Source organism: Pseudoliparis swirei, chromosome 3 (assembly GCF_029220125.1).
Source record: "Pseudoliparis swirei isolate HS2019 ecotype Mariana Trench chromosome 3, NWPU_hadal_v1, whole genome shotgun sequence".
In the NCBI taxonomy this organism is placed as follows: domain Eukaryota; kingdom Metazoa; phylum Chordata; class Actinopteri; order Perciformes; family Liparidae; genus Pseudoliparis; species Pseudoliparis swirei.
Genome location: NC_079390.1, coordinates 2,129,097 through 2,144,103, shown reverse-complemented (window position 1 = coordinate 2,144,103; position 15,007 = coordinate 2,129,097). Strand labels below are relative to the sequence as shown.

Genomic DNA, 15,007 nt, shown 5'->3' with positions numbered 1-15,007 from the left:
TTTGTATAATAGTAGTTTGTATAACAGTAGTTTGTATAATAGTAGTTTGTATAGTAGTAGTATCTATAATAGTCGTTTGTGTAATAGTAGTTTGTATAACAGTAGTTTGTATAATAGTAGTTTGTATAACAGTAGTTTGTATAATAGTAGTTTGTATAGTAGTAGTATCTATAATAGTCGTTTGTATAATAGTAGTTTGTATAACAGTAGTTTGTATAGTAGTAGTATCTATAATAGTCGTTTGTATAATAGTTTGTATAATAGTAGTTTGTATAACAGTAGTTTGTATAATAATAGTTTGTATAGTAGTAGTATCTATAATAGTCGTTTGTATAATAGTAGTTTGTATAACAGTAGTTTGTATAATAGTAGTTTGTATAACAGTAGTTTGTATAATAGTAGTTTGTATAGTAGTAGTATCTATAATAGTCGTTTGTATAATAGTAGTTTGTATAACAGTAGTTTGTATAATAGTAGTTTGTATAATAGTAGTTTGTATAGTAGTAGTATCTATAATAGTCGTTTGTATAATAGTAGTTTGTATAACAGTAGTTTGTATAATAGTAGTTTGTATAACAGTAGTTTGTATAATAGTAGTTTGTATAGTAGTAGTATCTATAATAGTCGTTTGTATAATAGTAGTTTGTATAATAGTAGTTTGTATAATAGTAGTTTGTATAACAGTAGTTTGTATAACAGTAGTTTGTATAGTAGTAGTATCTATAATAGTCGTTTGTATAATAGTTTGTATAACAGTAGTTTGTATAATAGTAGTTTGTATAACAGTAGTTTGTATAACAGTAGTTTGTATAATAGTAGTTTGTATAGTAGTAGTATCTATAATAGTCGTTTGTATAATAGTAGTTTGTATAATAGTAGTTTGTATAATAGTAGTTTGTATAATAGTAAAGTATAATAGTAGTTTGTATAATAGTAGTTTGTATAAAAGTAAAGTATAATAGTAGTTTGTATAATAGTAGTTTGTATAATAGTAAAGTATAATAGTAGTTTGTATAATAGTAGTTTGTATAAAAGTAAAGTATAATAGTAGTTTGTATAATAGTAGTTTGTATAATAGTAGTGTGTATAATAGTAGTTTGTATAATAGTAATGTATAATAGTAGTTTGTATAATAGTAGTTTGTATAATAGTAAAGTATAATAGTAGTTTGTATAATAGTATAATAGTAGTTTGTATAAAAGTAAAGTATAATAGTAGTTTGTATAATAGTAGTTTGTATAATAGTAAAGTATAATAGTAGTTTGTATAATAGTAGTTTGTATAATAGTAATGTATAATAGTAGTTTGTATAATAGTAATGTATAATAGTAGTTTGTATAATAGTAGTTTGTATAATAGTAGTTTGTATAATAGTAGTTTGTATAATAGTAAAGTATAATAGTGTATAATAGTAGTTTGTATAATAGTAGTTTGTATAATAGTAGTTTGTATAATAGTAGTTTGTATAATAGTAATGTATAATAGTAGTTTGTATAATAGTAATGTATAATAGTAGTTTGTATAATAGTAGTTTGTATAATAGTAATGTATAATAGTAGTTTGTATAATAGTAATGTATAATTCTGATGGTCTTGCCGTGACCACCCAGGTGAACAACGTGTGTCTGGAGGACGTGATGCACGAGGACGCGGTCGGGGCTCTGAAGAACACAGCCGAGGTGGTTTACCTCCGGGTGGCCAAGCCCAACAACCTGTTCCTCACCAACTCCCACAACCACCCCGACCTCACCAGCAGTAAGACGCTCTCTGTGGGAAGAGTTCACGTATTTACTAGAAAATACTTCCACAAAAAATGTGTAAACATAAAATATAACCTCGTATTAAAAGAATCAGAGCATATAATACTTCTGGTGCAACAGGCTTTAATGAGATGATTACGGAGAACTAATTATCACATTCCCAGCCTCATATTATATCTATTATTTATGTGTATTTTTCCCCAGCATATTCCCACATGGACACTGAACTCAGCCACCCCAACTACCTTGGGTCCGATTACCCACAAGCCCTCACGCCCACCTCGCCGAGTCGCTTTTCTCCCGTTCTGCACGGCATGATGGGAGATGACGACATCCCCAGGTGAGCAACGACTCTTCAGCTGAACATGCACTAATTATTATTATTATTATTATAGTCGTAGAATGACCTTTATAAGTGATACATTGCATATTATTGACAGCATGACTCTCTACTTCCAGGGAGCCTCGGAGAGTTCTGATCCACCGAGGCTCCACCGGGCTGGGGTTCAACATTGTGGGAGGAGAGGACGGAGAGGGCATCTTCATCTCCTTCATCCTGGCGGGGGGGCCGGCCGACCTCAGCGGCGAGCTGCACAAGGGCGACCAGATCCTCAGCGTAAAGACCCTCATCTTCCTCGAGGAGTCGCACTTTAAATGCACGTTCAGCTGTGGTTTGTTAACCTGTGTGTGTGTGTGTGTGTGTGTGTGTGTGTGTGTGTGTGTGTGTGTGTGTGTGTGTGTGTGTGTGTGTGTGTGTGTGTGTGTGTGTTGCAGGTGAACGGCGTGGACCTGCGTATGGCCACGCACGAACAGGCCGCTGCAGCCTTGAAGAACGCCGGCCAGACCGTCACCATCATCGCTCAGTACAGACCGGATGGTAGAGCCACAACCCTCATGCACAACACACACATGTGTTTTCCAATACATATATATACATATATATATATATACATATATATACATGTTTATATATATATATATTATGTATTTCTCTGTTTCAGAGTACAGCCGCTTTGAGGCGAAGATCCACGACCTGAGGGAGCAGCTGATGAACAGCAGCATGGGCTCCGGCACCACGACGCTCAGGAGCAACCCCAAGAGAGGCTTCTACATCAGGTCCGGCTCCGCCGCGTGCTAATGCTAATGCTAATGAAGCTAAGTTAGCACGTTAGCTGACATCATGTGAAGAACAATGTTATGCAAAGAAGGAACGTCAGCGATGTGTTTTCTACGACGATATCCAGTCGCATATGATGATGCGTGAGTGTAAGTAAAGGTTGGAAAGGAAGGAAGGAAAGGAAGAAAAGGAAGGAAGGAAAGGAAGCAAGGAAGGTAAGAAAGGAAGGAAAGAAGGAAGGAAAGGAAGGTAGGAAAGGAAGGAAAGTTGGCAAGGAAGGAAGGAAAGGAGGCATGGAAGGAAGGAAGGAAGGAGTAGAGTCAGGTAGTATGTGAAGCCACACAGATGTCGGTGAAAGGAGAGCATGACACTATTAAGACGGGTTTAAATCCAAAATGGCGTAGAGTTTCTTCCTTGCTCAGCGACTGTTTTCATGCAAAGAAGCACACAGCTCGCTGCTGCCACCTAGTGGCCAGAAACAGTGTTGCAATAATACATATGGTTCATGTTATGAAAAGCTTGTGTTCCTTTGGGTTTTCTCCATATTATCATTAATGTATTTTATTGTAGAGTCTGACTGTTGTCATAACTGTTGCATTCATTAGATGAACAACCATATGTATGATGTCATCGTGTATTTGGGTGTTTCTCTCTATAAGTCACTTATACTAAAATCGACTTTAAAAGGAAATATACACACCTAAAGTATGTGTTATTTTCAAACAAAATAAAAATTCAAACAAAACTATGAAACCAAATTATACATTTTAAAAATAAAATGGTACTATGAAAATAACTATGAATAAAATGTTCAAACTAAATATAAATTTAAAATAAAATAAATAAAATAATAAAATAAAAATGTTGTTTGAAATCAAATAAATTCAAACAAAATATAAAAACAAAATGTAAACAAATACAATTTAAATAAAAATAAATTAAATATATGAAAACAATTTAATCAATGAAATAAATTAAATATTATTTTTGGACTGATTTTAATTATTCCTTCCCCTCAGGGCTCTTTTCGACTACGACAAGACTGCTGACTGTGGCTTCCTCAGTCAGGCTCTGGGCTTCAGGTTTGGGGATGTGCTCCATGTGTTGGACTGTGGAGACGAGGAGTGGTGGCAGGCCCGTAGGGTCAGCCCCCAGAACGAAGCCGAGGAGGTCGGCTTCATCCCGAGCAAACACAGGTCAGACTTTTCCCTGTGAGTGAGGGCGGCAGCTCCGAATTATCTTTCTTTTGCACTTCAACAATTCCAAAAAAAACATTTTTCTGACTCGACTGTTCTGTGAATAAGTAAAGTGTCCTTCCTCCTCGTCTCTGCAGAGCGGAAAGAAAAGAGTGGTCTCGCGTTAACACCAAAGAGAGGGTAAGTTCATCTGAATCACTCGTGACTGCTGCTGCTCTCAAAGTGTCTCCCAGTGGGTGAAGCTCCGCTCTGCTTTCTGTTGCAGGAGCACGGTCGAGACGGCTTGGGCACCCTAGGTAATGAGGAGCAAGCATACATGTTAAAAAATCTTTATTGACACTGAGGTAATGGGCAGAAACACAGGCACACTCAATATGACGTATCCCTATTTTATTTACATGCACTTTATGCACATTATATGTATGGAAATAGTAATCCGACAAACTCTGTAATGTTCACGACTAGATTTATAGCTCAATTGAAGGTGTAAATTGCATATTCTGCCAATGACTGGAGCTACAGATTCCCTAAATGTGCCTTGTGCTGTTATCTCAAACCGCTAATTTGTGGACACACAATTGCACAATTATCAACACGAGCAGTTTTTACTCACTCAAATATAAAGAAAGAAAGGTTCTTAAAACGACAATGTGCCTGAACGCCTCTCCGTCCTGTCTCCAGGGAGAGAAAAAACCTCACAAAGTTACGAGACCGTCACTCAAGTGGAAGGTGAGGTCATTTAAAAGTCAAACTAAATCATGATTTAATTTCCCCGACTCACATCCTCCTCTCTTTCCCCTTCACGCTCAGTTCATTACGCGAGGCCCATCATCATTCTGGGTCCCGTGAAAGACAGAATCAACGACGACCTGCTGTCCGAGTTCCCCGATAAGTTTGGATCTTGTGTCCCGCGTGAGTAATCATACGTGCTTGCGTCAGAGTGGAGACGGATCGGTTGCGTAATCCAGATTAAATGGTGGACGTGCTGCTTTTTATTGTTTTGTTATTGTCGTCCGCCCCCCCGACAGACACCACGCGGCCCAAGAGGGAGTACGAGGTGGACGGACGGGACTACCACTTTGTGTCGTCACGGGAACAGATGGAGAAGGACATCCAGAGCCATCGCTTCATCGAGGCCGGCCAGTACAACAGTCACCTGTACGGCACCAGCGTGCAGAGCGTCCGCGAGGTGGCGGAGCAGGTGCGCAGCGTTAAAGAAAATATACAAAATATATTTTAATAATTGGCTTTATTACTTTTAGTAATTATTTGTTGAATTCAAGTGATTATTATTTAAATAAATTTAATTTGGGAAATTAGAAGAAAAAAATGTGTATATATATTTTAACAATTGGTTTTATTACTTCAATTTATTATTTTCTTGAATTATAAGGAAAGGGAATAGTATTTAAATAAGTTTAATTTGTGAAATTAAAATTAAAATATTTCAAAATGTATTTTAACAATTGTTTTCATTACTTATATTAATTAATTTCTTGAAAAATAAGTAAAGGGAATATTATTTAAATAAGTTTAATTTGGGAAATTTGAATAAATGGCAATGAAAAAATTTAAAATATAAATTTTAACAATTGGCTTTATTACTTCTATTAATTATTGTAATTATTATAATGCACGGGAATATTATTTAAATAAATTTAATTTGGGAAATTAGAATCAATTGCAATACAAAATATATTTTAACAATTGGCTTTATTACTTCTTTTTATTTTTGTCGAATTATAAGGAAAGGGAATATTATTTAAATACGTTTTATTTGGGAGATTAGAATCTTTGTCAATAAAAAAATATTTTAAAAATATATTTTTAACAATTGGCTTTATTACTTCTGTGTTAAAGCAAGGGAATATTATTTAAATAAGTTGAATTCATGCCGTGATCAAAAGTATTTTCAATTCTAATTGTGGAAAGGAGAGTTCTAGCAAAGTTCTTCAACCTCTAATGACCGTTTGACCCAATTAACTTGCAGTGTAAGAGTAAATCACTAAGATAAAGTTATTGATCCATGTATAACGCCTTCCTTGCCCGAGCAGCAGGGGAAACACTGCATCCTGGACGTGTCGGCCAACGCCGTGCGCAGACTACAAGCCGCTCAGCTTCACCCCATCGCCATCTTCGTCCGGCCCAAGTCACTGGAGAACGTTCTGTACGTAGAAAAGTTTAACGGACGTTCGATAGGCTGCACGTCAAAGGAGACACGAATAAAGTGTGTGTGTGTGTGTGTGTGTGTGTGTGTGTGTGTGTGTGTGTGTGTGTGTGTGTGTGTGTGTGATGTCAACAGAGAGATCAACACGCGGCTGGCGGAGGAGCAGGCCAGGAAAGGAATGGACCGAGCCCTCAAACTAGAACAAGACTTCCTGGAGTGTTTCTCGGGTGAGCGTCAAGACTTCAAGTCCAGCTTCTCTCATTCTTGTTCTCTCCTTTTTCCTCCTATCGCTCTTTTCTCATTGTTTTTCTCTCCTATCTTTCTTTTCTCGTTGTTTTCTCTCCTCCTATCTCTCTTTTCTCATTGTTTTCTCTCCTTCTCTCCTTCTATCTTTCTTTTTTCATTGTTTTCTCTCCTTCTCCTCCTATCTCTCTTTTCTCGTTGTTTTCTCTCCTTCTCTCCTTCTCTCCTTCTATCTTTGTTTTCTTATTGTTTTCTCTCCTTCTCCTCCTATCTCTCTTTTCTCATTTTTTCTCTCCTTCTCCTCCTATCTCTCTTTTCTAAATGTTTTTTTCTAATTTTTTCTCCTATCTCTTTTGTCATTGTGTTTCCCTCCTTTTTCATTCTATCTTTCTATTCTCATTGTTTTCTCTCCTTCTCATCCTATCTCTCTTTTTTCATTGTTTTCTCTCCTTCTCCTCCTATCTCTCTTTTCTCGTTGTTTTCTCTCCTTCTCTCCTTCTATCTTTGTTTTCTTATTGTTTTCTCTCCTTCTCCTCCTATCTTTCTTTTCTCATTGTTTTTCTCTCCTTTTTCCTCCGGTCTTTCTTTTTTCATTGTTTTCTCTCCTTCTCCTCCTATCTCTCTTTTCTCGTTGTTTTCTCTCCTTCTCTCCTTCTATCTTTGTTTTCTTATTGTTTTCTCTCCTTCTCCTCCTATCTCTCTTTTCTCATTGTTTTCTCTCCTTCTCCTCCTATCTCTCTTTTCTAAATGTTTTTTTCTAATTTTTTCTCCTATCTCTCTTTTGTCATTGTGTTTCCCTCCTTTTTCATTCTATCTTTCTTTTCTCATTGTTTTCTCTCCTCCTCCTATCTCTCTTTTTTCATTGTTTTCTCTCCTCCTCCTATCTCTCTTTTTTCATTGTTTTCTCTCCTTCTCCTCCTATCTCTCTTTTCTAAATGTTTTTTTCTAATTTTTTCTCCTATCTCTCTTTTGTCATTGTGTTTCCCTCCTTTTTCATTCTATCTTTCTTTTCTCATTGTTTTCTCTCCTTCTCATCCTATCTCTCTTTTTTCATTGTTTTCTCTCCTCCTCCTCCTATCTCTCTTTTCTCATTGTTTTCTCTCCTTCTCATCCTATCTCTCTTTTTTCATTGTTTTCTCTCCTCCTCCTCCTATCTCTCTTTTCTCATTGTTTTCTCTCCTCCTCCTCCTATCTCTCTTTTCTCATTGTTTTCTCTCCTTCTCTCCCTCCATCTCGTCCTCCGTCCTGCTGCAGCCGTCGTGGAGGGCGACAGCTTCGAGGAGGTTTACCACAAAGTAAAGACAGTGATCGAGGAGCAGTCGGGGCCTTACATCTGGATCCCCACCCGGGAGAGGCTGTGATGCTGCACCCCATCCGCCCCCCCCCCTCCCCTGGCCCCGCCCCCTTTTCTCAAAAACCACCAACCGACACCTTTTTCACCCTCATGGCCGAGCCGCCGGTCGAGCCTCGCCCGGCCGTCGGTCAATCACTGAGGACGACACACGGAGAGAGAGAGAGACCAATGCGTATGGGACAAACACAGGAAGTGGCACAGGAAGTGACACAGGAAGTGGCACGGTGGGGGGGAAGGTACGATACCAGAAGAAGAAGAGACTCTGAGACCGATGTGAACACAGCGATGTGCGAGAGCCCGGGAGAAAAGACTCAGTCGGCGTTCCACTCTAAGGAGGCGGGGCTTCACACTCGGCATTCAAATGCATCTCGGCCACGAACGCACGACTCTAGTCACAGTTGGGGGGGGGGGGGGGGGGTTGTCAAGGTAACGACGTAACGTGTGTTTTTGAAATGTGAAGCGAAATCCAATTGCAAGCGATTTACTTTTAAGGAGGTTATTTCCGATGCGTCGTGATGCCGCGTGTGAACCCCGCAGTCCATCGGAAGCTCAGACCAACGTCTGGACACGAGGTCACGGGGTCAGAGCGGTGGCCCCCCCCCCCCCTCCATTCAACACCTCCAACGCGCCTATGATGGAGATGGAGACTCTGGCCCTCTTTTTATATCACCTCCCGGCTTCCTGTCCTCCTCCTCCTCCTGTCGGCTCCGCCTTGTTTCAGGACAGGAAGGGGGGGGGGGGCGGGGCGACGGAGACCGGATCCTGCTCAGTCCCTCAAGTGTCCCCCCCCCCCCTTTTTTTTCTTGTGAATCTCCTCTTGGTTATATAAACTCAGAATAACAGCTCAGTGACCTCCCCCCCCCCTCCTCCTCTTCCTCCTCCTCCTCCTCCCCGAGACTGAAAATTGAATATTTTGCGATGCGTTTATTTAAAGGGGAAGTTCGAATAATTCTAATGATTTAAAAAAAAAAAAACTACTTTATATGCTGAATTTGTGCATGCATCCTCAAAAAGACAACGGGGGCGACGGGGAGACGAAAACTTTGGGGAAATCTGACTTGAAGAAGAAGAAGAAAAAAGATACACAAAAAAAAGAAAGAAAGAAAGTGGGGTGTGTTCTCCTTCTCCACCGCCTTTATTGTGGAGGGGTGTTTTTTTTAGCATGTCTCATGAAGGAAGAAGAGAAGAGTGACCCAGTCATGAGGTCATGGAGAGGCCGAACCTGAGCGCACACGCACACACACACACACACACACACACACACACACACACACACATTACAGGGCTGCTCCGACCTGCCGGTCAGACTCCAGGATGAATGTTTCCTCTCTGGGCCTCAAAGCGGCTTCATCGCGTCGCTCTTCCAGAAGAATCCCTCAAGCCGCAAGACGTGCACACCGTTTCCAGTGGTAAAAAGCCATGGCGTGTGTGTGTGTGTGTGTGTGTGTGTGTGTGAGCTCCTCTTCCTGGGAGGAATAGGTCTTCTTTTACTCTCTATCTTCCACTTTTTCTCTGCTTCTTTTTTCTCCCTCTTGTGTCCGACACGAATTAAAGCAAAGTCATGTCTAACAAATAAATGGCCTATATATATATATAAATATATATATATAAATATAAATAAATATATATATCTTTTTTATGACAATTTCTAACGGGACTAAGTCTGTAAAAGTCGACATCTCCAAACGCTATTCCATTGGTTCCTTTTGGGGTAATATTGCCGTTTGGTTGTTGGATTTACTCACATTCCCATTTTATTGTTGTAAAAATAACGTAAAGCAGACCTCACGCTCTCGCTGCGGAACGACACACAGCGGACATGTCGGGGAAACCAAGTGACACACGTGGACAATGCAGCCGTGTGTGAATGTGTGTGTAAGTGTCTGTGTGTGTGTGTGTGTGTGTGCGGGTGAAAACATGCATTGTGTATACAATATAAATGATACTATATGAGAATATTTATTCTTTATAACATCCACTGGTGGTTATAATGTATAATACATTAATGTGTGTGTGCGTGTGTGTGTGTGTGTGTGTGCGTGTGCCAGAGAGAGTGTGAGACGCACATGAAGACGTAGTGCAATACTGCTGACGATGTTATGCAATGCAGGTGTGAAGAGGAGAGGCCGACGGCCTCGAGGCGGCGAGCGTGTGTTCGTGTTCTCAGAGCGAAGCTGGAAGTCTTGATGGACGTAAACATTCATATTTATTGTTTATTATTGTTTTTGAGGACGAGCATCGACTTTTGGTTCATGATTTATTTATATCCGTCACAGGTTTCCCTCTCAAGTCGGTATATTTTCGTATATTTCCGTATATTTTCGTATATTTTTTTCTTTTTTCTCCACATTGAGAGAGTTTTGGGCCGAGAAACGCTGTAAATACAAGACGAGATGTCGGCGTGCATGTGTGCACACTGCAGAGGATTGATGAGCGTACAGGGATCCATCAGAGCCACACACACACACACACACACACACACATATATATATAGATATATATGTGTGTGTGTGAATATCAGTACATCCATTTAGACATAGAGCAAATCACAGAAACAACACCAGACACACACATACACACACACTTACACACACACACACACTTACACACACACACCCGACACACACACACACTTACACACACACCTAAACACACACACACCCGACACACACACACTTATGCACACACTTACACACATATATATATATATGTGTATATATATATATATGTATATATATATCATTACATCCATTTACACATAAAGTGAATCACCGAAACAACCCCCAACACACACACACACACAGAATCAAAGAAACACCCGACACACACACACATCCATGAATGAAATATGTTTTTATTTTTATTTCTTTAATGTATTTCTTATTTAATCTCTCAGCCGCCATCCGTATCATAGTGTGATATTCCTTATAAAAATATATGAATTTTTACAGAAAAGACCGATTATGATCAAAGTTACAGCCGATGCAGAAAAATATATTTAACGACGACGACGACGACAATATCAAGCAAAAATTAAACAAATGTTCCAGTTCAGTGAAGCGCGTGTTGTAAATTAGCTATAAAATAAAAATAAAAATGAATTTAAAAAATGCTTTCTGAAAATGGACTCTGGAGCTTTTTCTTTGGTTGATGATGTTTTCACAGCTCCACAGGTGAAGACTGCAGGAAGGCACCAGTGCATCCAGGGGAGGGCACTCACTCTCCATTGTTTGTTTCTAGCTGCTCTCCGATGTATTACTCAGGTTTTGAGAGGGACGTGTATACAAAACTATCGTTTAAAGGTATAAGAAAGTCTGGGAATAAGCTGTGACAGAGTGGAATACAGTTATTACCCCTAAACCTTTATTTATAGGTGGGAAAGGTTGTATGTTGAAGGGTTTTAAATCATCTATTCATTCCCTTTCTCAAACCCCTGTTTAAGGTAGAAGGAGGCTGAGGTTCAAGACATCCATCACCTGGTCGGCCTCCTCTGTATTATATATATACTGTATATATATATTTATATATATACTGTACTATAATAATATTTAATATATATTTATAAATACACTGTATTATATATAATACGTAGATATATATTTTATATTATATATATATATATATATAATATATTTATATATATATACTGTATTATATATATTATATATTTATATACATAATATACAAATAATACAGTATATATATATAAAATATATTATACATATACTGTATTATATACATATATTATATATTTATATATATATTATATATATAATTCAGTATATATACAGTACATACATAGAATATATATATAGATATATATTCATATATCTATATATATATGTATAAATATATGTGTTGAACCTCAGCCTCTTTCTACCTTGAACAGGGGTTTGAGAAAGGGAATAAATAGATGATTTAAAACCCCTGAAAGTGACAGAAAGGATTTGACAGCGAGGGGAGAACATGCATCAAAAGCCCATCAACAGGATGCAAACCTGCGAGCGGTGCATCATCGCTCTCTGGCCTTACAGCCGTCGGGTTTCTCCCGTCCACATGTCTCTGTTATCCTCCTCTCAGACGTTAACAGGTGTCTCTTCCGTACAGGGGAGGTAATGAATCTCACCCACCAGCTGCTGGGAGGACGTACAGTCGGAGGCGAGCGCAGGACAGATGCCTCGCAGATGGATTATTGGAGAAATGTGCCAACGTGTATGTGGTTATACTTCAAATTCAGAACTTGAATGAATTTTCCTTCCAAATTAAGTGATTGACTCACCAGATAAATTCATATTTTTTGAAAAACCCTGTACATGTCACAACGCACACAATCCATTTCCTCACTTCCTGTTTCACTGCCGGGGTCAGTCATTATGAACTGAATGAGGAATAATTTAATCAAGCCAGTAATTAAAATTTCACTCCAAACACCATTAAAAATGAGGAAAACCGTCGGAGTGAAATTAGCGATAAACTGTATATGATTGTCAAATGTTCGATCCCAGAAATCGAGGTGATGAAGAGGCCGTCCTTTGAATGTTATATTTCACACTGAACTAGTTCATCTTCATCTCAATGAGCATAGATTATCACTAAGACCGTGAAATTCTGTCTCTTGTGTTCATCATAGACTGAATGCAAGAAAAACTATACAAAGAAAAATGAAGGTGTGATCTGGAACCGAAAACGGTTCTTCAGAGGGATGCCATAGAAGAACCATTTCTGGTTCTACAAAGAACCTTTCAAACCAGGGTTCTTTATAGGACCATTTCCTTAAAGAGTTCTTCAAAGAACCTATAAAGGTGTCTCAAATGAAAGAACGGTTCTCCAGTAGGTGATGGTTCTTCGTAGAACCACAAAGCCTTTTAAAGAACCATTTAAGAACCATTATTTTTCTGCGTGTACTGAGGAAAATGACTTTCTGATTAAACAACAATCTATGAACAATGGATACCCGGGGTCCCAAACATACCCAGGGGTGCCGCTCCCCCTTGAGGCTGAGCCCCCCCCCCCTTGGGGCTTAGCCCCGCCTTTCTTTGAATCCAAACGCCCCTGTCAACGTGTTTGTGTGGGACAACTCGAGTTTGTTTGCGTGCCTCCGGATGATGTCACCCGTATCACCCGGATGCCCAGAGATCAGATGAGTCACCCTCAGGGTGTGGCTCGGGGTTTGGAAGGTGCTGCTTTGTGCCGTTGGAAAAGAGACGCCTCCCTAAGTGAGAGATGACGAAGACTCCGGCGGTTTCGTGCCAGACTTCCCAGACTTTAGTTCGATTAAACTCAATCGGTTCTTCTGCCTTTTTTCTCCCTCTAAAAGTCTTTAAAACGATAATCTGTCCAGACAACTCATTGTAGCCACACCTCATGTGAGAGGGAAGTGGATGGTGAGGAGTGCTTTGGCATGTTTACGCCCATTCCACTAATTAATACATGGAACATGACCTTCTGCTTGTAATAGTCAACGACCTGGAAACTAATACAAAGGGAAGAAGATTCAGATTTTAAAAACACAGCCTCCATGGTTTCCGTGTTTGAGCTGCGTCTGCAAGGGCGGAGCTTAGCTTATTATGTCACCACGGGCCAAATGCAGGCTTTTATTTTGTAGGAGCAATGATGGCATGTGAGGAATATGCACGCGTTGTCACGGCTCTATTAGAGTGGACCCAAAAGCACGACTCAGACAGGAGTAACAAAGAATACTGTCTTTGGTTGGAAACAGGCTGGGTCAAAACCGGGAGATCAGTCGAAGAAGCAAACAAGTCCAAAAAGGGGCGGGGCAGAGAATCAGAGGTCAGAACAGGCAGGTCAGGAATATACTCTAATAACGCTGGAGAACTTGGCACGAAAACACAAGACAACCTGGCAGAGGACAAGTGGAAGTGAGGGAGCTAAATAGTGAGGGACTAATGAGGGGATGGGCTGCAGGTGAGAAGGGCGTGAGGACCAGGTGAAGGTAATGAGGGACTAACGAGGTGATCAGAGGCAGGTGAGAAGGGCGTGAGGACCAGGTGAAGGGAATGAGGGACTAACGAGGTGATCAGAGGCAGGTGAGGAGGGCGTGAGGACCAGGTGAAGGGAATGAGGGACTAACGAGGTGATCAGAGGCAGGTGAGAAGGGCGTGAGGACCAGGTGAAGGGAATGAGGGACTAACGAGGTGGTCAGAGGCAGGTGAGAAGGGCGTGAGGACCAGGTGAAGGGAATGAGGGACTAACGAGGTGGTCAGAGGCAGGTGAGAAGGGCGTGAGGACCAGGTGAAGGGAATGAGGGACTAACGAGGTGATCAGAGGCAGGTGAGATGGGCGTGAGGACCAGGTGAAGGGAATGAGGGACTAACGAGGTGATCAGAGGCAGGTGAGAAGGGCGTGAGGACCAGGTGAAGGGAATGAGGGACTAACGAGGTAACCAGAGGCAGGTGAGGGGAGTTGGATTGACGAGATGGTGTGACAGGATGAAAACAACTATTACAGAAAGGAAGGCGTGAAGCTAAACTGTTACACGCGTTGGAATTGTACAATGCATTTGGATGAGGCACCCGATCCTAAAATAATATTAACGACAGATTTACAGGAGAGCGAAAGAAGAAAAAAACGTAATGCAAACATATAGTTCTTAATTTATAAATTATCTGTAGTCTAAATGTTATTTGTTGTTGTTGTTGTTGTAGTTTTTAACTGTTTGCACTTTATTACTCACTTTATATCGGACAAGAGAGAAAAATACTTTCGATCTTCTGTATGTTCCACAAATGGAAAATGTACAATAAAGATGACTTTTGACTTTTAAAAATACGTTTTTATAAAGACTTGTTGGGGATATTGGAGGCGGGGCTTCATTCGGTGATTCTGTTGTGAGTCGAGAGAGGAGCTCCTGCATTGGCAAAGGGAATGTTTACATATATGTGTACTAGTTGTTCCTGGTGTGCAACTAGTACACCGTTAAATACTGTTGAGATGTTTGCTGTCCCAACCTCAACTGATGCAAACAAAACAGCATGAACTTGTCATTATGTTGTCACTTTAAATGCAATATGGAAAGAATACATGAACACACATTAATGCAACCCATGTCTGTAGCTCAGGCAGAGGGGGGTGGGGGGTGTATGTGTGTGTGTGTGTGTGGGGGGGGGGGTCATTGATGCAGTGATGGTCTAATTACCTGGCTCAACATGTC

General features: G+C 40.0%; 1 protein-coding gene across 8 annotated transcripts in view; it reads left to right on the top strand.

Annotated features, from left to right (window-relative positions):
- The window catches only part of LOC130191726 (disks large homolog 4), a 59,981-nt gene extending 49,032 nt beyond the window's left edge, over nt 1-10,949 (top strand). For 6 of the 8 annotated variants that reach the window (XM_056411395.1, XM_056411392.1, XM_056411397.1 and 3 more), the window contains 14 exons: nt 1,610-1,754; nt 1,964-2,099; nt 2,219-2,375; nt 2,534-2,636; nt 2,761-2,875; nt 3,896-4,087; nt 4,210-4,252; nt 4,338-4,368; nt 4,754-4,801; nt 4,883-4,984; nt 5,101-5,273; nt 6,127-6,239; nt 6,375-6,466; nt 7,737-10,949. In XM_056411395.1, the coding sequence (XP_056267370.1) occupies nt 1,610-1,754; nt 1,964-2,099; nt 2,219-2,375; nt 2,534-2,636; nt 2,761-2,875; nt 3,896-4,087; nt 4,210-4,252; nt 4,338-4,368; nt 4,754-4,801; nt 4,883-4,984; nt 5,101-5,273; nt 6,127-6,239; nt 6,375-6,466; nt 7,737-7,843 (1,557 nt within the window). In that variant the 3' untranslated portion in view covers nt 7,844-10,949. The remainder of the gene's footprint in view (nt 1-1,609; nt 1,755-1,963; nt 2,100-2,218; nt 2,376-2,533; nt 2,637-2,760; nt 2,876-3,895; nt 4,088-4,209; nt 4,253-4,337; nt 4,369-4,753; nt 4,802-4,882; nt 4,985-5,100; nt 5,274-6,126; nt 6,240-6,374; nt 6,467-7,736) is intronic. The other 2 variants (XM_056411393.1, XM_056411398.1) reach the window with 1 other exon arrangement.
- Nucleotides 10,950-15,007: the final 4,058 nt, after the last annotated feature.